Source organism: Phocoena sinus, chromosome 7 (assembly GCF_008692025.1).
Source record: "Phocoena sinus isolate mPhoSin1 chromosome 7, mPhoSin1.pri, whole genome shotgun sequence".
Lineage (NCBI taxonomy): Eukaryota > Metazoa > Chordata > Mammalia > Artiodactyla > Phocoenidae > Phocoena > Phocoena sinus.
Genome location: NC_045769.1, coordinates 93,624,177 through 93,649,217, shown reverse-complemented (window position 1 = coordinate 93,649,217; position 25,041 = coordinate 93,624,177). Strand labels below are relative to the sequence as shown.

At 39.0% G+C, this 25,041-nt stretch overlaps 1 protein-coding gene across 1 annotated transcript in view; it reads left to right on the top strand.

Annotated features, from left to right (window-relative positions):
* The window catches only part of THSD7B (thrombospondin type 1 domain containing 7B), a 900,946-nt gene that overhangs the window by 283,806 nt on the left and 592,099 nt on the right, over positions 1–25,041 (top strand). Inside the window, exon 3 of the mRNA XM_032638606.1 lies at positions 19,372–20,182. Within this exon, the coding sequence (XP_032494497.1) occupies positions 19,372–20,182 (811 nt within the window). The remainder of the gene's footprint in view (positions 1–19,371; positions 20,183–25,041) is intronic.

Here is a 25,041-nt window from a genome sequence, read left to right as displayed (position 1 = left end):
CGTGTCCCCTGCATCGGCAGGCAGACTCTCAACCACTGCGCCACCAGGGAAGCCCACAAGTGGAGTTTTGTAAAAACCAGTATTTAAGAATTCCATTGGGCATTATGTTGGAAGTTTCTTCTTTTAAGCATAAGCTAAGGAAACACAGAGGAGACTGTTTAACTTTTTCCTCATTTGGGTAAAACCATCAACCCATTGGTGTGATGAGTTTTCAGTGGTGACATTACTGCTAATTGCATGAAGACATGATTCTGCTTCCTACTATGCTGTTTGTTCTAGCTTCAATAATGTGTGGTATTGATGGGATGTTTACCATGTGCCAAGCTCTGGGTTAGTGCTGGGAATAGAGTGGTGAACAGGTCTGGCACATTTCTGCCATCATGGAGTTTAGAATCAAGTGAGAGAGACATGTATTAAACAATGAACCATACCACTGGATTTGTGATTGCAAGAGTGATGAATGCTATGTATAAGAGTAAGGTACAGTCAGAGAATAGGAAAGAGTTCCCTAAGAAAGTGAAGAGTGAGTAGAAATTGAGTTGGGCTGTAGGGAGTGGAGCATGGGATTTGGCTTAAAAGACAGTGCATGTGGTTGCCCAGGCTTAGGAGGGAGCTTGGAGCATCGGAGGAATTGGAAGAGGGCAAACATCATGGGAGAGCAGTGAGTGAATGTGGGTGAGTCAGGCGATTGGGATACTAAGGGGAAAGGATGGGGGGCCTGATCAGGCAGACACTTGTATGCTATGTTAAGAATTTGGTTTTATTTATTCCGACAGGAATAGGGAGCTGCCGATGGGCTTTGAGCATGGAAATGATACATAGACAACACACTGCACCAAAAGTGGTACAGATTTGAATTATTAAAAGATATATATCTGTAATAAGGAGAAAATACTGACGGCAGGGAGCGGGGTGAGGCAGTGGATTCTGAAGGCCAGACAGGAGGCTACTCCTCTTATTCATGTAAGAAAAGATGATAACTTTGCCGAGGGTGGTTACAGTAGGGATGAAGAAACATGGACAGATTGGATTGATGTTGAGGAGATAAAGCTGATGAGTAATTGATTGGATTTGATCTTCATAAAGCCTTTGTAGAATCTTCAGTATAATTATTAGACTATACAGCATAAAGAGATGTTTCCAGTTGTTTCTAGATAGAAAAAAATACTGTGATTATGCCATGGTACTGCAGTTTCTGGAATATTTTTTCAAATGCAGTTACTTGGAAATTATTTTCCAGATGACAAGAGTAGAGCTTGAATAGTCTTAAAATTACTGGTTCAAAACAGAAGTAGTTATTCCTTTGAAAAAAATTAGCTGCACTAGATGTTCTGTCCACCCAAATGCAGCTTACATTTTGTTCTCTCTCACTCATCAGCCAGATGAAGATCTGCTTCTAGAAAGAGAGGTTATATGTTAAGAGGCAGATAGACTCCATGGAACCATTAAAACATTGAAGTTACTGAGAAAGAATATTATCTCAAGTGTGCTCTGGCATAATTTTCATCCTAGGCAAAATTAACTCTTGAGTTGCTTAATGGTAAATAAAACGTTTGGATGCCATCCAGCCCTTTGCTTTATGTTTTTTTTTTTTTTTTTTTTTTGCTTGCGATACACGGGCCTCTCACTGCTGTGGCCTCTCCCGTTGCAGAGCACCGGCTCCAGACTCGCAGGCTCAGAGGCCATGGCTCATGGGCCCAGCCGCTCCGCGGCATGTGGGATCTTCCTGGACCGGGACACAAACCCGTGTCCCCTGCATCAGCAGGCGGACTTTCAACCACTGCACCACCAGGGAAGCCCTTGCTTTATGTATTTTTAAAGCCTGTGTGTATAGTGCCAACGCTGCTGCCTTTCCTGTGAACCTCTAATAGACAACAGTAAGCAAGGCCTCCTTCGTCAAGCCCAACACATATTGATTATTCATTGTGGAAATAATACTTGATTCTTGTCTTTTGGGCAGAGACACAGCCTAAAAATTTCAGCATCCCAAGCACCAGCTCCACTTTGCTGCCTTTGTGGTATAAAGCAAACAGATTTCTGGTACCCCCGAAGGGTCATCACTGCCTAGTGGTCAAAAAGGAAAGGGAGAAAGTCCTTCAGACAAACACTGGGTGGGATTCACTCTGTGTCTGGCTTACTCTTCACTGCCTTTCCTGCTGAACCAATAAAAAGCACCTGAGGGCTGCCGGGAAGATGGCGGAAGAGTAAGATGTGGAGATCGCCTTCCTCCCCACAGATACACCAGAAATACATCTACACGTGGAACAACTCCTACAGAACGCCTACTGAACGCTGGCAGAAGACCTCAGACCTCCCAAAAGGCAAGAAAACCCCCACGTACCTGGGTAGGAAAAAAGAAAAAAGAACAAACAGACAAAAGGATAGAGACGGGACCCGCACCAGTGGGAGGGAGCTGTGAAGGAGGAAAGGTTTCCACACACTAGAAGCCCCTTCGTGGGTGGAGACTGCGGGTGGCGGAGGGGGAAAGCTTCGGGGCCATGGAGGAGAGTGCAGCCACAGGGGTGCGGAGGGCAAAGCGGAGAGATTCCCGCACAGAGGATCAGGGCCAACCAGCACTCACCAGCCCGAGAGGCTTGTCTGCTCACCCACGGGGGCGGGCAGGGCTGGGAGTTGAGGCTCGGGCTTCAGTGGCAGCGCCGGGAGAGGACTGGGGTTGGTGGCATGAACACAGCCTGCAGGGGGTTAGTGCACCATGGCTGGCCGGGAGGGAGTCCGGGAATAAAGTCTGGACCTGCCGAAGAGGCAACAGAATTTTTCTTCCCTCTTTGTTTACTGGTGCGCGAGGAGACGGGATTAAGAGCGCTGCTTAAAGGAGCTCCAGAAACGGGCGCGAGCCGTGGCTAAAAGCACGGACCCCAGAGACGGGCATGAGACGCTAAGGCTGCTGCTGCCACTACCAAGAAGCCTGTGTGAGAGCACAGGTTACTATCCACACCCCCATTCTGGGGAGCCTGTGCAGCCTGCCACTGCCAGGGTCCACTGATCCAGGGACAACTTCCCCGGGAGAATGCATGGCGTGCCTCAGGCTGGTGCAATGTCACGCTGGCCTCTGCCGCCGCCGGCCCGCCCCGCACTCCGTGCCCCTCCCTCCCCCCCGGTCTGAATGAACTAGAGCCCCCAAACCAGCGGCTCCTTTAACCCCTTCCTGTCTGAGCGAAGAACAGACGCCCTCCGGCAACCTACACGCAGAGGCGGGGCCAAATCCAAAGCTGAGACCTTGGGAGCTGTGAGAACAAAGAAGAGAAGAGGGAAATCTCTTCCAGCAGGCTCAGAAGCAGCAGATTAAAGGTCCAAAATCAACTTGATGTACCCTGCATCTGTGGAATACATGAATAGACAGCGAATCATCCCAAATTGAGGAGGTGGGCTTTGAGAGCAAGATTTATGGGTTTTTTCCCCTTTCCCTCTTTTTCCATGTTGATGAAACGCTCTTGGTGCTGCAGCCAGGAGTCAGTGCTGTGCCTCTGAGGTAGGAGAGCCAACTTCAGAGCACTGGTCCACAAGAGACCTCCCAGCTCCACATAATTTCAAATGGCGAAAACCTGCCAGAAATCTCCATCTCAACACCAGCACCCAGCTTCACTCAACAACCAGCAAGCTACAGTGCTGAACATCCTATGCCAAACAACTAGCAAGACAGGAACACAACCACACCCATTAGCAGAGAGGCTGCCTAAAATCAGAATAAGGCCACAGACACCCCAAAACACACCACCAGACGTGAACCTGCCCACTAGAGAGACAAGATCCAGCCTCATCCACCACAACACAGGCACTAGTCCCCTCCACCAGGAAGCCTACACAACCCACTGAACCAACCTTAGCCACTGGGGACAGACACCAAACACAACGGGAGCTACGAACCTGCAGCCTGCAAAAAGGAGACCCCAAACACAATAAGATAAGCAAAATGAGAAGACAGAAAAACACACAGCAGATGAAGGAGCAAGATAAAAACCCACCAGACCTAACAAATGAAGAGGAAATAGGCAGTCTACCTGAAAAAGAATTCAGAATAATGACATTAAAGATCCAAAATCTTGGGAAAAGAATGGACAAAATGCAAGAAACATTTAACAAGGACCTAGAAGAGCTAAAGATGAAACAAACAATGATGAACAACACAAAAAATGAAATTAGAAATACTCTAGATGGGATCAATAGCAGAATAACTGAGGTAGAAGAACGGATAAGTGACCTGGAAGCTAAAATAGTGGAAATAACTACTGCAGAGCAGAATAAAGAAAAAAGAATGAAAAGAACTGAGGACAGTCTCAGAGACCTCTGGGACAACATTAAACATAACAACATTTGAATTACAGGGGTTCCAAAAGAAGAAGAGAAAAAGAAAGGGACTGAGAAAATATTTGAAGAGGTTATAGTTGAAAACTTCCCTAATATGGGAAAGGAAATAGTTAATAAAGTCCAGGAAGCACAGAGAGTCCCATAGATGATAAATCCAAGGAGAAATACATCAAGACACATATTAATCAAACCGTCAAAAATTAAATACAAAGAAAGCATATTAAAAGCAGCAAGGGAAAAACAACAAATAACACACAAGGGAATCCCCATAAGGTTAACAGCTGACCTCTCAGCAGAAACTCTGCAAGCCAGAAGGGACTGGCAGGAAGTATTTAAAGTGATGAAGGAGAAAAACCTGCAACCAAGATTACTCTACCCAGCAAGGATCTCATTCAGATTTGATGGAGAAATTAAAACCTTTACAGACAAGCAAAAGCTGAGAGAGTTCAGCACCACCAAACCAGCTTTACAACAACTGCTACAGGAACTTCTCTAGGCAAGAAACACAAGAGAAGGAAAAGACCTACAATAACGAACCCAAAACAATTTAGAAAATTGGAATAGGTACATACATATCGATAATTACCTTAAATATAAATGGACTAAATGCTCCCACCAAAAAACACAGATTGGCTGATTGGATACAAGAACAAGACCCATATATTTGCTGTCTACAAGAGACTCACTTCAGACCTAGAGACACATACAGACTGAAAGTGAGGGGATGGAAAAAGATATTCCACGCAAATGGAAGCCAAAAGAAAGCTGGAGTAGCATTCTCATATCAGACAAAATAGACTTTAAAGTAAAGATTATTAGAAGAGACAAAGAAGGACACTACATAATAATCAAGGGATCCATCCAGGAAGAAGATATAACAATTGTAAATATTTATGCACTCAACATAGGAGCACCTCAATACATAAGGCAAATACTAACACCCATAAAAGGGGAAATCAACAGTAACACAATCATAGTAGGGGACTTTAACACCCCACTTTCACCCATGGACAGATCGTCCAAAATGAAAATAAATAAGGAAACACAAACTTTAAATGATACATTAAACAAGATGGACTTAATTGATATTTATAGGACATTCCATCCAAAAACAGCAGAATACACATTTTTCTCAAGTGGTCATGGAACACTCTTCAGGATAGAGCATATCTTGGGTCACAAATCAAGCCTTGCTAAATTTAAGAAAATTGAAATTGTATCAAGTATCTTTTCCGACCACAATGCCATGAGACTAGATACAAATTACAGGAAAAGATCTGTAAAAAATACAAACACATGGAGGCTAAACAATACACTACTTAATAACGAAGTGATCACTGGAGAAATCAAAGAGGAAATTTAAAAAAATCTAGAAACAAATGACAATGGAGTCATGACGACCCAAAATCTGTGGGATGCAGCAAAAGCAGTTCTAAGAGGGAAGTTTATAGCAATACATTCCTACCTTAAGAAACAGGAAACATCTCGAATAAACAACCTAAACTTGCCCCTAAAGCAATTAGAGAAAGATGAGCAAAAAACCCCAAAGTTAGCAGAAGGAAAGAAATCATAAAAATCAGATCAGAAATAAATGAAAAAGAAATGAAGGAAACGATAGCAAAGATCAATAAAACTAAAAGCTGGTTCTTTGAGAAGATAAACAAAATTGATAAACCAGTAGCCAGACTCATCAAGACAAAAAGGGAGAAGACTCAAATCAATAGAATTAGAAATGAAAAAGGAGAAGTGACAACTGACACTGCAGAAATACAAAGATCATGAGAGATTACTACAAGCAACTCTATGCCAATAAAATGGAGAACCTGGAAGAAATGGAGAAATTCTTAGAAATCACAACCTGTCAAGACTGAATCAGGAAGAAATAGAAAATATGAACAGACCAATCACAAGCACTGAAATTGAAACTGTGATTAGAAATCTTCCAACAAACAAAAGCCCAGGACCAGATGGCTTCACAGGCGAATTCTACCAAACATTTAGAGAAGAGCTAACACCTATCCTTCTCAAACTCTTCTAAAATATAACAGAGGGAGGAACAATCCCAAACTCATTCTACGAGGCCACCATCACCTTGATACCAAAACCAGACAAGGATGTCACAAGGAAAGAAAACTACAGGCCAATATCACTGATGAACATAGATGCAAAAATCCTCAACAAAATACTAGCAAACAGAATCCAACAGCACATTAGAAGGATCATACACCATGATCAAGTGGGGTTTATCCCAGGAATGCAGGGATTCTTCAATATACTCAAAACAATCAATGTGATAAACCATATTAACAAATTGAAGGAGAAAAGCCATATGTCATCTCAATAGAGGCAGAGAAAGCTTTTGACAAAATTCAACACCCATTTATGATAAAAGCCCTGCAGAATGTAGGCATAGAGGGAACTTTCCTCAGCATAATAAAGGCCATATATGACAAACCCACAGCCAACATCATCCTCAATGGTGAAAAACTGAAAGCATTTCCACTAAGATCAGGAACAATACAAGGTTACCCACTCTCACCACTCTTATTCAACATAGTTTTGGAAGTTTTAGCCACAGCAAACAGAGAAGAAAAGGAAATAAAAGGAATCCAAATCGGAAAAGAAGAAGTAAAGCTGTCACTGTTTGCAGATGACATTATACTATACATAGGGAATCCTAAAGATGCTACTAGAAAACTACTAGAGCTAATCAATGAATTTGGTAAAGTAGCAGGATAGAAAACCAATGCACAGAAATCTCTGGCATTCCTATACACTAATGATGAAAAATCTGAAAGTGAAATCAAGAAAACACTCCCATTTACCACTGCAACAAAAAGAATAAAATATCTAGGAATAAACCTACCTAAGGAGACAAAAGACCTGTCTGCAGAAAATGATAAGACACTGATGAAAGAAATTAAAGATGATACAAATAGATGGAGAGATATACCATGTTCTTGGATGGGAAGAATCAACATTGTGAAAATGACTCTACTACCCAAAGCAATCTACAGATTCAATGCAATCCCTATCAAACTACTACTGGTATTTTTCACAGAACTAGAACAAAAAATTTCACAATTTGTATGGAAACACAAAAGACCCCAAATAGCCAAAGCAATCTTGAGAATGAAAAATGGAGCTGGAGGAATCAGGCTCCCTGACTTCAGACTATACTACAAAGCTACAGTAATCAAGACAGTATGGTACTGGCACAAAAACAGAAAGATAGATCAATGGAACAGGATAGAAAGCCCAGAGATAAACCCATGCACTTATGGTCACGTTATCTTTGATAAAGGTGGCAGGAATGTACAGTGGAGAAAGGACAGCCTCTTCAATAAGTGGTGCTGGGAAAACTGGACAGGTACATGTAAAAGTATGAGATTAGATCTCTCCCTAACACCATACACAAAAATCAGCTCAAAATGGATTAAAGACCTAAATGTAAGGCCAGAAACTATCAAACTCTTAGAAGAAAACATAGGCAGAACACTCTATTACATAAATCACAGCAAGGTTCTTTTTGACCCACCTCCCAGAGAAATGGAAATAAGAACAAAAATAAATTGCACCTAATGAAACGTCAAAGCTTTTGCACAGCAAAGGAAACCATAAACAAGATGAAAAGACAACCCTCAGAATGGGAGAAAATATTTGCAAATGAAGCAACTGACAAAGGATTAATCTCCAAAATTTATAAGCAGCTCATGCAGCTCAATAGCAAAAAAACAACCCAATCCAAAAATGGGCAGAAGACCTAAATAGACATTTCTCCAAAGTAGATATACAGACTGCCAACAAACACATGAAAGAATGCTCAACCTCATTAATCATTAGAGAAATGCAAATCAAAACTACAATGAGATATCATCTCACACCTGTCAGAATGGCTATCATCAAAAAATCTACAAACAATAAATGCTGGAGAGGGTGTGGAGAAAAGGGAACCCTCTTGCACTGTTGGTGGGAATGTAAATTGATACAGCCACTGTGGAGAACAGTATGGAGGTTCCTTAGAAAACTACAAATAGAACTACCATATGACCCAGCAATCCCACTACTGGGCATATACCCTGAGAAAACCAAAATTCAAAAAGAGTCATGTACCAAAATGTTCATTGCAGCTCTATTTACAATAGCCCGGAGATGGAAACAACGTAAGTGCCCATCTTCGGATGAATGGATAAAGAAGATGTGGCACATATATACAATGGAATATTACTCAGCCATAAAAAGAACCGAAATTGAGCTATTTATAATGAGGTGGATAGACCTAGAGTCTGTCATACAGAGTGAAGCAAGTCAGAAAGAGAAAGACAAATACTGTATGCTAACACATATATATGGAATTTAAGAAAAAAAAAATGTCATGAAGGACCTAGGGCTAAGACAGTAATAAAGATACAGACCTACTGGAGAACGGACTTGAGGATATGGGGAGGGGGAAGGGTGAGATGTGACAAAGTGAGAGAGAGGCATGGACATATATACACTAACAAACCTAAGGTAGATAGCTAGTGGGAAGCAGCCGCATAGCACAGGGAGATCACCTCGGTGCTTTGCGACTGCTTGGAGGGGTGGGGTAGGGAGGGTGGGAGGGATTGAGATGCAAGAGGGAAGAGAGATGGGAACATATGTATATGTATAACTGATTCACTTTGTTATAAAGCAGAAACTAACACACCATGGTAAAGCAATTATACTTCAATAAAATCAAAACAAAACAAAAAAAGAAAACAGCTGAATAAATGATTTTCTTCAGCTTCTCCAGGGAATCGAGAGGGCTTAGCTGGAGCGTTTGTTGTAAGTAAAGTCAAAGTTGAGTGGAGCCATATTTATAGGATGAGAACACCCCATCAATATCCCTTGACAGGTATCAGTACCCCCGGAGTTCCGGGGCCATCAGGGAGCCAGGCCATTGAGCTGGGACTGAGGCAGGGCTGAGGGGCTTTAGGCAGGAGAGGAAGGGCAGGACCCCGAGCACCTCACACCAGCTGCACTCAGGACGGATCCCCTCCTAAATATATTTTACCCAATGGGCATTTCAAGGCTTCATTTGCTCAAGAGATATGGCTTCTAAATTGCAATTATTGTGGGAAAGATTTGGAGTCGATATAAGTGCCAGAAACTGCTCTGGTCAGGGCACCTGAGCAGTTTACCTTGAGAAAGCTCTTTGACCCCAGGCTTTCATGATTTCATCTAGCAAAGCACAACAATATCAATAATATGCATATGGTTTTGGGAAGATAGTAGGTATTTCAAAAATGACAGCTGTTACTATTATTGCTATATTTATTCTAGGGACACACCATTCTTATTGGTGCCTGAAGCTTTCTTTGTGCGCTCAACCCCTGAGCCTTGCTGGATGTACCTCAGCAGTAGCTCTGTCCGTGTTCTCAAGCATGCAGAGGCAGGAAGGATCCCATTTCACATAATCAATTGTGAAGGGCCCCTGGGAACAGCTGTCTGCTCCTAGGTGCTAATCTAGGAGACTAAATTCCCTCAGCATTCACGGGTAATTCATTGCTTGTGCAATGTGTGTTTTTATGTAATTTCCATTTGTTTGTTCTCTTTTTCCTCCCTCCCCTCCCCTCCACCTTGGATTACAACCACTGATGGAGCCCTTTTTCTTCCCTTTCATTTGTAGAGTGTTATAATGGAAGCCAGTGTGATATACTGGAAAGATCACTGGATTGGGCCTCTGGAAGGTAGTGGTCAGTTCCATTTCTGCTCCAAATGACTGTGTGACCTTGAGCAAGTCCTTGAATTTGTCGGGACTTCATTTTCCTCCTCCAAAACCTGTGGGCTATAAGATTTCCTTCCCATTCCCACAATCTAGCTGGTTAGCAGGCTGTAGATCTGAGTAATCTGAAAAGACCCACTTTGTGTCAAGATGCAATGAAGTATATGAGGTTTGAGATGCCCTTTTAGGATTCAGAATTTTTAGAAACCAGAAATATTGATAAATAGTTTTTAAAAGGTGGTTTTCTGTCTCTGTGGTGTTTGCATTAGCTGATTAGCCATTCAGATATATTTCTAATCTGCTCTGCTGTCAGGCTTCTTTTAATAGATGTTCTAGCCACTGGCAACTAATAATTTATAATCATAAATGATAAGTGACAGAGGTATCTGTCCACAGTGATGAAATAGACTTAGAACATGCTGTTAGGTGTCAAACAAAACACAATCATGCAAAAAGAGCTTGGGATGTTAGCAGCAGTACGTATGCTTACTGGAAGTATAAATATTCAGTCCAGATCCTCTGTGGTTTTCTTGAACTTGGAATCATGAACTGTCTTCAAAAGTATATCTATATACTTATGAAAATAATGTTTGGTAGCTCTTAACTGTTGCTGTTAAATTTTTCTGAAGATAATTGTTAGAACTCTTTATCACACTTATTTTTCAGGCCACAAATATGTATCTTGAAAATAGTTTTAGTATTAATAAGGGATTTTTTTTGATTACTGTAAAAAGGGCAGTGGAATTTTTTAAATGATATTCTTTTTGATGAGATAGTAAATGGGATAGTTTCCTTGATTTCTTTTTCTGATCTTTCATTGTTAGTGTATAGGAATGCAAGAGATTTCTGTTTATTAATTTTGTATTCGGCAACTTTACCAAAGTCATTGATTAGCTCTAGTAGTTTTCTGGTAGCGTCTTTAGGGTTTTCTATGTATGGTATTATATGTCATCTGCAAACAGTGGCAGTTTTACTTCTTCTTTTCCAATTTTTATTCCTTTTATTTCTTTTCCTTCTCTGATTGCCATGGCTAGGACTTTCACAATCATGTTGAATAATAGTGGTGAGAGTGGACATCCTTGTCTTGTTCCTGATCTTAGAGGAAATGCTTTCAGTTTTTCACCATTGAGAATGATGTTTGCTGTTGGTTTGTCGTATATGGCCTTTATTATGTTGAGGTAGGTTCCCTCTATGCCCACTTTCTGGAGAGTTTTCATCATAAATGGGTGTTGAATTTTGTCAAAAGCTTTTTCTGCATCTACTGAGATGATCATATGGTTTTTATTCTTCAATTTGTTAATGTGGTGAATCACATTGGTTGATTTGTGGATGCTGAAAAATCCTTGCATCCCTGGGATAAATCCCACTTGATCATGGTGTATGATCCTTTTAATGTGTTGTTGGATTCGGTTTGCTACTTTTTTTGTTGGGGATTTTTGCGTCGATGTTCATCAGTGACATTGGCCTGTAATTTTCTTTTTTTGTGATATCTTTGTCTGGTTTTGGTATCAGGGTGATGGTGGCCTCATAGAATGAGCTTGGGAGTGTTCCTTCCTCTGCAATGTTTTGGAAGAGTTTCAGATGGGTAGGTGTTAACTCTTCTCTAAATATTTGATAGAATTCGCCTGTGAAGCCATCTGGTCCTGGGCTTTTGTTTGTTGGAAGATTTTTAATCACAGTTTGAATTTCAGTGCTTGTGATTGGTCTGTTCATATTTTCCATTTCTTCCTGGCTCAGTCTTGGAAGGTTGTACCTTTCTAAGGATTTGTCCATTTCTTATAGATTGTACATTTTATTGGCATATAGTTGCCTGTAGTAGTCTCTTATGATCCTTTGTATTTCTGTGGTGTACATTGTAATGTCTTTTTCAATTCTAATTTTATTGATTTGAGTCCTCTCCCTTTTTTTCTTGATGAGTCTGGCTACAGGATTATCAATTTTATCTTCTCTAAGAGAACCAGCTTTTAGTTTCATTGATCTTTGCTATTTTTTTCTTTGTCTCTGTTTCATTTATTTCTGCTCTTATCTTTATGATTTCTTTCCTTCTACTAACTTTGGGTTTTGTTTGTTCTCTAGTTGCTTTAGGTATAAGGTTAGGTTGTTTGAGATTTTTCTTGTTTCTTGAGGTAAGATTGTTGCTTAAACTTCCCTCTTAGAATTGCTTTTACTGCATCCCACAGGTTTCAGATCATCATGTTTTCATTGTCATTTGTCTCTAGGTATTTTTTGATTTCCTCTTTGATTTCTTCAGTGATCCGTTGTTTATTTAGTAACATATTGTTAAACCTCCATGTGCTTGTTGTTTTTACAACAGAGGAATTAAAGAAGATGTGGTACATATATACCATGGAATATTACTCAGCCATAAAAAAGAATGAAATAATGCCATTTGCAGCAACGTGGATGGACCTAGAGATTGTTATACTGAATGAAGTATCTCAGACAGAGAAAGACAAATATCATATGATATTGCTTATATGTGGAATCTAGAAAAAGGGTACAAATGAATTTATCTGCAAAACAGAGATAGACTTCAAACTTACCAGGGGGGAAGGGGGGAAGAGGGATAAATTGGAAGATTGAGATTGATATATACACACTATTACAGATAAAATACATAACTAATAAGGACCTACCGTATAGCAATGGTAACTCTACTCAATACTCTGTAATAGCCTATATGGGAAAAGAATCTTAAAAAGAGTGGATACATGTATTTGTATAACTGATTCACTTTGCTGTATGCCTGAAACTAACACAACATTATAAATCAACCATACTCCAATAAAATATTATAAAAAATAAAATAAAAAAGAAATAAATGAAATGCATTAGGGTTTAAATTCCTTCCCATTAAATATTTTTTTCAGTTTCTCCATTTTTTATGTTGTGTGTCTGTTTCTGTCAGAGGCATAACTCACAAATGGATATATCTAATAAGCAGGTTTGCTCTGAGAGGTTAGAAAGTGTTGGGTGGCTTTATACATCCCCTGCTAGTGGACGTTATTAATTATCATGATAGATTTTGAAATGTAGACTCAGGAACTATCATCTCTTCTGACTTTCGCCAGTGTACCTGCCGCCAGTAGTCCCTCTCAACTTCTGGTTTGCTGCTTTCTATCTAATGAGCTCTGGGAAACCAAATTAAGATGGTTAATAATGTGAACAAACTCAGTGTAGCTAGGCCTGAGGGAGTGGCCAGATGTCCTCTTCACGAGCATGTTGCCATTATATTTAGTGCACAGTTCTCATGACGCGTGTTTAACGTCTCATTCAGTTTTATATTCCCAGAGTCTAACACACTACTTATCAACTAGCAGGTAAAGAATAATGGTTGTTTCACTGAATGAATGCTCGCTGGCTGCTTTTGTTTTCATCCCTTGGGTTCTTTGATGTATTTTAGAAAGTGTGATTTCCTAGATAATTGTCCACTATGTAATGGAGATATTACTTTAATTCCTCCATGATCAGTGTGAAAGCTTTTGGAGATGTGAAAATTATGACAGAAATTTCAAGCCATTTCTTGGAGGTGAGTCATCTTACAAGTTGATCAGCGCTGTTTTATGTCACATTTTATAATGCTGAGGCTTCTGAGTGCTTTGGCATAGTAATTATCCACCGGTAATTTGTTTAGGGCTCTAATGCTCGGGTTTGTCATTCATGTCATTCCTCAGTACTCTTGCCCAAGTTAAATATAAAGCAATGTCAGGGTAATAAAAGCTGTGGTTGAAAAAAAATTGAAAATAAAGCAACCATCTCTTCCTATTGCATGAATGGTATTAAATCAGGGTTGCTTCCTCAAACAGTGGCGAGTACTGTGTGAAAGCTCCTGGGAATATGTTTATTCCCCGTTCTCTGGAATACTCTTTTTTCTTTGTGGCAGGCTTCTTACTGATTACTACACCTGAAATTCAGGCATCCAGCGGGCTGCCTTACCTGTGATGATTTAGTTTGGGTGATACATTCATCTAAACTACTCCCCTTAAGGATAACTTAATTAAGAGAATACAATTTGCCAGCACTTTTCTGCTTCTAGAGGAATATTACATTAGAGCATTCACCGATTTGCACTTTCTGCAAAAACACAGGCAAAAAAAGAGGAATCACACGGTTCTAAAGGTGAATGTAACCTGAGAATTCACTGATGCTACCCTTCCGTGTCCAAAATATTTACTAAACCAGAATGTTAACGTGTTAATTAAAACTGATGTGACTTAAAATACTTCACAGTTTATTCCAGAGTGGCTGTGCTTGTCTCATAGAAAGGATAGTGAGTTGCAGGTGGATGGTGTTTTTACATAATCTTCGTGCACATAAACAAGTATAAAATTACTATTCCTATTATACCATTGAAATGTTTTCAAGTGTTAATTTAAAGCCCCATTACGTATATAATTAAACTTTTAATCCTTTAATTGTTCTAAATTTTGTTTTTCTTTCTTTTGGTTTTATATTTTTATTTTATATTGGAGTATAGCTAATTTACAATGTTGTGTTAGTTTCAGGTGTACAGCAAAGGGATTCAGTTATACATATACATATATCTATTCTTTTTCAGATTCTTTTCCCATATAGGTTATTACAGAGTATTGAGTAGAGTTCCCTGTGCTATACAGTAGTCCTTGTTGTTTATGTATTTTACATATAGTTGCATATGTTAATCCCAACCTCCTAATTTATTCCTCCCCCTACCCCCCTTACCCCTTTGGTAACCATAAGTTTGTTTTCTAAGTCTGTGAGTCTGTTTGTTTTGTAAGTAAGTTCATTTGTATCATCTTTTAGATTCCACATATAATTGATAACATATGATATTTGTCTTTCTCTGTCTGACTTACTTCACTTAGTATGATAATCTCTAGGTCCATCTGTGTTGCTGCAAATGGCATTATTTCATTCTTTCTTATGGCTGAGGAGTATTCCATTGCATATATGTACCACATCTTCTTTATCCATTCATCTTTTGATGGACATTTAGGCTGTTTCCATGTCTTGGCAATTGTAAACAGTGCTGCAATGAACATTGGGGTGCATGTATCTTTTCGAGCTATGGATTTCTCCATATATATGCCCGGCAGTGGGATTGCTGGATCATATATGGTAGCTCTGTTTTTAGTTTTTTAAGGAAACTTCAAACTCAAAATGGATTAAAGACCTAAATGTAAGACTGGATACTATAAAACTCTTAGAGGAAAACATAAGCAGAACACTTTTTAACATAAATCACAGCAATATCTTTTAGGGTCCATCTCCTAGAGTAATGAAAATTTTGTTTTATTTGTATTACTTGAGGCTTATTTCCAATTAAGAAGTATAAAATGACTGCTGTTTACACATAGGTTCCTTATTTGTTTCTTTAGATTATTTATCTCAGATTTATATTCTGAATATAACCATATGTTATATATATATGTCAAACTTAAAAGTGATATTCTTTTTCTCCATGCAACTGCTCAAAATTTTAATTGGCTCTTCTATTTCTGAACTTGGACAAGGGATTTAAGATTTTTCAAACTGCAGGTCACATTTTATTACTTCAATATGCATGTTTTTTGAAATGGCAAAATCTCTCAGGGCTGTGTGATTTTCACTATTGTGTGTGTGTGTGTGCATGCGTGTGTGTGTGTGTGTGTGTGTGTGTGTGTGTGTGTGTGTGTGTTTAAAGTTCATTTCCAAACACAACTGGATAAATCCTGGAACACATTTTCTCTCCATGCCTGAGAAATGCAAATTGTTACAGGTCAGTTGCTGAGAGGTCTTGTCTGTATCTTGGACGTCTTGTTTGCAATTTGTTTTTCATTCATTCCAAGCATACCCAATTCACTTTACGTTTGCCTGTTATTCACATGTTTTTCAGTGGTCTGCAGAGTTCTCTTTAACATGTTGAAAAACTATTCTCCCTTGACTGTGCCTTCCTAAATGCACTGACTAATGTTTATAAACACACTTGTGTCTTACTATGCAAGAGCTGCTGCCCTAAATTTCTAGGGTCAAGAGGGGGAAATCATGGCGCACACACCGCCTTGATGACTTGTTCTACTCATATCCAAAGGAATATTAACAAATAGGAGAGATCATAGCTAAGCGAACAAACGGATCTGCCTTGTGATCGTAGGATCACACATACCAGTGCACACCCTAGAAAAGATACTTTTCAAATGCAGGCCAAGAGCCCATGCTTGGGGTCCCACAGATCTGGAGTCCCATTCTAGCCTAGCATGCACCAGCTGTGTAACCTTAGGTGTGCATTGTAACTTCTGAGTTTCATTTTCCACAACTGATAAAATGAGCAAACTAGCCCCACCTCATGGGATTGTTTTAAGGAAGGAAGGAAGGAAGGGAGGGAGGCACCTGTGAAATCACCATTGGTGTACTATAAACCAGCTGTCTCTCTGTTTTAAAAGAAAAAAAAGCCTTGATGTGACTTGATTTGTAATGTGGTGTAAATACTCCCACCATGGCTGATTTTAAATCATGAATGATTTAACAACCACCTGGTAAAGTTCCTGAATATTTAACAGTCCCCTGGTAGCAGCCAAGCCCAGCACACCACTGCTAGCCTTTAACAAATGGTAGTAATTATTTCTTAATAGTTATATTTTGTCTTCCATTGATCTAGAAAAAAATTTGGCTGTTTGGTGAAATTCTGTATAGATGGAGATATGAAAGCTGAGGGAAGAATAGTAATTTATACAGTTTAAAATATTAATGATTTCAAATAAAAAAGAGCTACCTTAACAATTTTGAAAGTAGGCAAAAAGTTAGAAGAAGAAAATATTAATAATAAGAAAATGTGCTAATCAGATGTTTTAAAAGTAAGAATAAGGATCACTTTGTAAGATATTCTAGATTGATTAATGTTAGCTTTTCAAGATTGGTTAGAAGGGGCTCAACATTCTTGGTCTTATATTCTTTAATTTACATGAACAAATCCTAAGTAGAGAGTTGCGTGTATTTGGTACCTAAACAGAGAGAAACTGACAGCCTATATTTTAAAACCCAGTACTTTACAAAAAAGCTTTGTTTTCATTTTAACCAATAACTGTTTTATATCATTCAAGACTGATTTTATTTAATCTTTTTAATTGAAGTATATTTGATTTACAGTGTGTTAGTTTCAGGTATACAGCAAAGTGGTTCAGTTATATATATATTATATATATATATAATATATATATAAACTGAATATATATTCTTTATATACATATTCTTTTTCAGATTCTTTTCCCTTATAGATTATTATAAAATATTGACCACAGTGCCCCGTGCTGTACAGTCAGTCCTTATTGGTCCTTATTGTTATCTATTTTGTATATAGTAGTGTGTATATATTATTCCCAAATTCCTAGATAAGTCAAGACTGATTTTAGATTTTTAAAGTTTGCTGCAACCATGTATTTTTTGAAATAGTCCTTTACTGAGTAACCTGGTTTTGTTTTTGGTAATAATAAACATTTTCATGCGTGGTCTGAGATTCGGATAAGGAATGGCATACTGGACCTGAAACTGCTCCAGAACATCTAGACATGTGGAGCCTGCAAATAGCTGTCATGTAACAGTGAACTTCTCATTTTTCAGAGTACTAAACTGTGGGTGATTGAAGAGGAAATCATCAGAATTAAGGATGGTTGATTGAATCATCCTGTGCTGAAAGCCGCACTTTCCATGTGCACTTACTGTACCCTGAGCAGGCAGTGCTGAGATAACTCACCTAGGGAAGAGTGTGGGCAAACCCAAGGGTATTTTGGTGACTATAGGCTGACTTAATGCAGTAAAACTCCTCTGTCCATTTCATCAAGAGGAGACTCTAGCGTGGGCTCACTAAAATGAGACAGAAATCATCGGCCCTGTACCTAACATGGTATTACCTAGAAGAGCAGGTTTGCACACCCAGAACAGGACTGGGAGGAAGAACCAGGAGGACTGTGTACATTAGAACCCCAAAACTGTTGTCCTGCTAAAGTGAGAGATCCTCATTTCCGCATGTGGCCCCAAGTGCAAATACTTGCTTCTCTGGGGAGGCACGTCTCTTCCTAAATGCACGTGCCTGTGTACACATTTATTGCTCCTAGAAATGTACTGGATGTGCATGAAAATACAATCCAGGAAGTAATTAAGTGGCATTTGGGGTTTGATCAGATTTGGGGAAGGGAAGAAAGACTGCACCTTCTTTCTCCCGCCTGTGTAAATTAAAATGTTTCTCGGGGTGTGAAATGCCTTTATGATGATCACAAACCTAGTAAAGGGTTAAACGTCACATGGTTAAGCTGATACACTTTTTTCAGGCTCATATTACATTTTTAAGTAAAGCAAAAGGGAGGAAACTTTTTTTTTTCCCCATTGACACAAAATGTGATTACTTGCTGTCCTCGTGGAAAGATAGACGCTCAGCCTTCTGGATGAGGCCAGCTGGTATGTCTATAGATTAGATGCAAAAAATAAATAAATAAATCAGTGGGTAGCTCTTTCATATGTCCATCTTTTGAACCCTCTCTCACAAAACTAATTCATTAATGAAAAGATTTGGCATATTACAAGGTAACATTGGAAGCTTTACCCAACAGGTATATTTCAAGGATTGTCGGGGCAGAATTTCCAGAGACAGTTCAGTACTGCTGCTTCTTTTATTAACTTACCTTCCCCCACACCCCGCCCCTCTGTATCAGATTTTTCTTTTTCACGCAATTCACTCTGCAAGCAAAAACCAGAGCTGAGGAGAGCTATTTAGAAAATGAAAATATATTTAGGATGCTTTGCAAGCTATTTTTAAAAATGTATTTCTCTTCTGAGCTACTTAAGGTGTGAGCTGAAGGACTGGAAACATGAAAAATCCTAGTTTATTAAAATCCTGGATTTAGGGCTTTTCTTTTAGATGAAACTCTGCCTAACGAGAAAGTATTAATATTGAGTTAGGTATATAGGCTTTGGAACATAATAATTATAACGAGACCAATCATTTATTAAACGTGTATTGTCTGCTTCCCATCACATTATGTCACTGATCCTCAGAACATCTTTATAAGTCAGTGCTTTTATTATCTTCTCCCTTATGTAGGAAACTAAGGCTTAGAAAGTTGAAGTAATTCATCCAAGTTGATACTGCTATAAGAGATGGATTGGGGATTTCAAGAAAGACCAACTGGTATAGAATCCACATTTTTAGCCACTCAATTATATTTTTCATCGTAATTCATAATTTCACACTGGTTGTGTCAGGAGGTGTGCAGATTGACCCGTTTTTGTGTGGATGGTGGTGTGGAATCTTGGAGTAACTGACACCCTTGTCTTTCTGCCTACAGGCCCCTGGGGAAGGTGTACAGGAGACTGTGGGCCAGGAGGATTCCAGAGTCGTGCTCTTTGGTGTTTCCATTTTGAAGGGTGGACGAGTCACCTGTCTAACTGTGATGAGAACAATAGGCCTCCGAAGGAAAGAAGCTGCTTCCGAGTCTGTGACTGGCACAGAAACCTCTTCCAGTGGGAGGTTTCTGACTGGCACCACTGTGTGCTTGTTCCTCCCGCCCTGGGGCAAGCCAGACCTCGGGCTACAGAGTGCGTGACAGCCCAGCATGGGCTGCAGCACCGGACGGTGCGTTGTGTTCAGAAGCTGAACAGAACCGTGGCTGTGAATGAGATATGTGAACACTTTGCCCCTCAGCCCCCCACAGAACAAGCTTGTCTCATCCCTTGCCCACGGGATTGTGTGGTCTCTGAGTTCTCACAGTGGTCCAGGTGTAGCAAGGGATGTGGGAAGCAGTTACAGTATAGAACTCGCTCAACCATTGCCCCCCCTCTCTATGGAGGGTTGCAGTGTCCCAACCTGACTGAGTCAAGAGCCTGTGATGCTCCCATTTCCTGTCCTCTTGGGGCAGAGGAATATATGTTTAGCCTTAAAGTTGGACCGTGGAGTAAATGCCGACTGCCTCTTCTCAAAGAACTTAACCTAAGTGGAAGAACCATTCTGGATTTTAGCTCTGATTCGAAGGAGCTGGTCACCTTTAGACATCAAAGTTACAAGGCACATCACCATTCCAAGTCCCGCGACATAGAGATAGGTTACCAAACCCGCCAGGTTTGGTGTACAAGAAGTGATGGAAAAAATGCTACATTAAGGTAGGAGGCCTTCAGTGTTTATATCTTTGATTCACTTAAATATTTTACAGTGTAATTTTATAAGATTTCTTTATGATTTTCTACAGCAGGAAAATTTTAATCAGGTTTGCGATTTGAGCTTTTAAAAGTCTCATTTGAGAAGTTTTCAATTTCAAGTATAAGTATTTTAGAGTCTAGGCCAGCAGTGCTCTGAACTCTGGGGTAATTAGTGTAGTAGTGCAACCATATAGGATAAGTCATCTATTGTCACATATCTATTCTATCAGTATGTCACTTAAAAAAATAGATCTTGTGCCATAACCATCCATCGACAAATGAATTGATAAAGGAGGTGTGGTATGTATATATATAATGGAATATAGCTCAGCCATAAAAAAGAATGAAATTCTGCCCTTTGTAGCAACGTGGATGGATTCAGAGGGCATTATGCTAAATGAGATAAGTCAGACAAAAATAAATACCATATGGTAGCACTTATATGTGGAATGTAAAAAATACAACAAACTAGTGAATAAAACAAAAAAGAAGCAGACACCTACATATGGAAGGCAAACTAGTGGTTACCAGGGGGAGAGAAGGAAGGGGTAGGGGCAATATAGGGGTAGGGGAAAAACGGGGTTATTATGGGATTGTATGAAACCATATGTGTAAAATTTTTGAAAATTGTAAAGCACTATAGAATTTAAAGAATCTTTCCTTCCATAAAAAAATTGGTCTTTTGTTACTACAGTAATAAAAGACTAAACAATTTATTATAATGATAAAAATTCAAGTTCACTCTCAAATTTGGGATATAAATTATGTAAATATTTATTGTTCTTCATGTTTACGTTTTTTAAAATTGTTTTTGGTTTGTTTACTTTGTTTCAATGATTAAGCAGGTTCTTTTACATCTGAACTGTAGATATTTTATAGTAGTGATAATACCAATAAGTTAATCCAAGAATGTTTTCTTTGGCGTTGATTTGATTAAAAATATTAACTTGCACAGCAATAATTAGAATTACAAACCTATAGAGGGAATGGACTAAAACTTTTAAAAACAATAGTTTAGGGCTTCCCTGGTGGCGCACTGGTTGAGAGTCCGCCTGCCGATGCAGGGGACACGGGTTCGTGCCCCGGTCCGGGAGGATCCCACATGTCGCAGAGCGGCTGGGCCCGTGAGCCATGGCCGCTGATCCTGCGCGTCCGGAGCCTGTGCTCCACAGCAGGAGAGGCCACAACAGTGAGAGGCCCATGTACCGCAAACCCCGCCCCCCCAAAAAAAAACAATAGTTTAGGCTTCAAAATTATTTGTAATTGTTTTACTTTACATGGTCTTATCTTGATGTAAATCATAGAAATATGTTAAAAGTAGTATCTGTTTACTTTTCTCCTGAAAGGTCTTAAATGAAATCACTGATATATTACCAAGTTTCTTCCAAATTAAGATGCCTTTCAGTAGTACTGGAATTACCAAACAATGAAATACTCATTGCTAGAATTGATCATTAGCATCAGTTACTGTTTTCTTAGGATCCACAGCTGGCTCAAAGACTACCTCTGCTATTTCAGAGCAAAGTACTGTGATGATTGTAGTTTTGGTTTTTTTTCCCATTCGACTTTACAAATGAGCATATTTTATCTTTGATGCTTCTTTCTGATTTATGTGATGTAACTTGGCAAGTCCATTGAAGAGTGATTTTCTGCCTTTCATTGACTGCCTCTGTGAAGCCAAAAAGATTAAGCAGATGATTTGGGTGATTATTGTTTGAATACATATGTGTGATTCTGTACAAACATTGTTTCGTAATATCCTATATTGGATATTACACAGAATGTTTTCAGTCTATAGTTTACTTGTTTTCTTTACCATGTTCTATTTTTTATCAACAAATTAATAGACTTTACTTTTTAGAGTGATTTTAGGTTTACAGAAAAATTGAACAGCAGATCTAGAGCTCCCATGTATCTCCTCATCACTCCCTCTCCACACATACACAGTTTCATACACACATCTTGCATTAGTACAAGTTGTGTAATACATTTGATACAATGGATGAGCCAATACTGATAAATTACTGTAGCCCATAGTTTACATTAGAGTTCATATTTTGTGTTGTACCTTCAGTAGCTTTGGACAAATGTATAATGGCATGTATCCACCTGTACTATATCATACACAATAGTTTCACTGCCCTAAGAATCTCTTGTACTGCCTCTACTGATCCCAACTTTCCTCTCCCCAAACCCCTGGAAACCAATGATCATTTTACTGTCACTTCCAAGTTTCGGCAGTTATAAATAAAGATGCTGTTAACATTCAGGTGCAGATTTTATGTGAAAGTAATTTTCAACTGATTTGTCTAAATACCAGTGGGCACTATTCCTGGATATTATGATAAATTTGTGTTCACTTTTGTAAGAAATTCCAAAGTCTCTTCAAAGTGGCTTTATCATGGGAATTCCTTTTGCTTCACCCCCTGGCCAACATTTGGTGTTATCAGTGTTTGGGATTTTAGCTATTTTAAGAGGTGTGTAGTAGTACCTTGTTTTAATTTGCAGTTCCTTAATAACATATGTTGTTTAGCATCTTTTCATATGCTTATTTTCCATCTTTCTCTTCCTTGGTGGGTTGTCTGTTCAGATCTTTTGTCTATTTAAAAAATTTTTTTTTATTATTGAATTTAGTGTTCTTTATATATTTTGGATACCAGTCCTTTATCAGATATGTATATCAAAAATATTTTCTTCTAGTCTTTAACCTGTCTTTTCATTCTCTTAACAGTGTCTTTCACAGAGAAGTAGTTTTTTAACTACTAGAGCTAATCAATGAATTTGGTAAGGTAGCAGGATACAAAATTAATGCACAGAAATCTCTTGCATTCCCGTACACTAATGATGAAAAATCTGAAAGTGAAATTAAGAAAACACTCCCATTTACCATTGCAACAAAAAGAATAAAATATCTAGGAATAAACCTACCAAAGGAGACAAAAGACCTGTCTGCAGAAAATTATAAGACACTGATGAAAGAAATTAAAGATGATACAAATAGATGGAGAGATATACCATGTTCTTGGATTAGAAGAATCAACATTGTGAAAATGACTCTACTACCCAAAGCAATCTACAGATTCAATGCAATCCCTATCAAATTACCACTGGCATTTTCCACAGAACTAGAACGAAAAATTTCACAGTTTATATGGAAACACAAAAGACCCCAAATAGCCAAAGCAATCTTGAGAAAGAAAAACGGAGCTGGAGGAATCAGGCTCCCTGACTTCAGACTATACTACAGAGCTACAGTAATCAAGACAGTATGGTACTGGCACAAAAACAGAAATATAGATCAATGGAACAGGATAGAAAGCCCAGAGATAAACCCACACACCTGTGGTCACCTTATCTTTGATAAAGGAGGCAACAATATACAGTGGGGAAAAGACAGCCTTTTCAATAAGTGGTGCTGGGAAAACTGGACAGCTACATGTTAAAGAATGAAATTAGAACACTCCCCAACACCATACACAAAAATAAACTCAAAATGGATTAAAGACCTAAATGTAAGGCCAGACACCATCAAACTCTTAGAGGAAAACATAGGCAGAACACTCTATGACATCAATCACAGCAAGATCCTTTTTGACCCACCTCCTAGAGAAATGGAAATAAAAACAAAAGTAAACAAATGGGACCTAATGAAACTTCAAAGCTTTTGCACAGCAAAGGAAACCATAAACAAGACAAAAAGACAACCCTTAGAATGGGAGAAAATATTTTCAAATGAAGCAACTGGCAAAGGATTAATCTCCAAAACATACAGGCAACTCATGCAGCCCACTATCAAAAAAACAAACAACCCAATCCAGAAATGGGCAGAAGACCTAAATAGACATTTCTCCAAAGAAGCTATACAGATTGCCAACAAACACATGAAAGAATGCTCAACATCATTAATCATTAGAGAAATGCAAATCAAAACTACAATGAGATATCATCTCACACCAGTCAGAATGGCCATCATCAAAAAATCTAGAAACAATAAATGCTGGAGAGGGTGTGGAGGAAAGGGAACCCTCTTGCACTGTTGGTGGGAATGTGAATTGGTATAGCCACTATGGAGAATAGTATGGAGGTTCCTTAAAAAACTAAAAATAGAACTACCATACGACCCAGCAATCCCACTACTGGGCATATACCCTGAGAAAACCCATAATTCAAAAAGAGTCATGTACCAAAATGTTCATTGCAGCTCTATTTACAATAGCCAGGACATGGAAGCAACCTAAGTGTCCATCAACAGATGAATGGATGAAGAAGATGTGGCACATATATATAATGGAATATTACTCAGCCAGAAAAAGAAACGAAACTGAGTTATTTGTAGTGAGGTGGATGGACCTAGAGACTGTCATGCAGAGTCAAGTAAGTCAGAAAGAGATAAACAAATACCGTGTGCTAGCACATATATATGGAATCTAAAAATAGAAAAAAAATGGTCAGAGGAACCTAGGGGCAAGACAGGAATAAAAATGCAGCCCTACTAGAGAATGGACTTGAGGATACGGGGAGGGGGAAGGGTAAGCTGGGACAAAGTGAGAGAGTGTCATGGACATATATACACTACCAAATGTAAAATAGATAGCTAGTGGGAAGCAGCCGCATAGCACAGGGAGTTCAGCTCGGTGCTTTGTGACCACCTACAGGGGTGGGATAGGGTGGGTGGGAGGGAGGGAGATGCAGGAGGGAAGAGATATGGGGACATATGTATATGTATACCTGATTTACTTTGTTATAAAGCAGAAACTAACACACCATTGTAAAGCAATTATACTCTAATATAGATGTTAAAAAAAAAGGAGTTTTTTATCTTA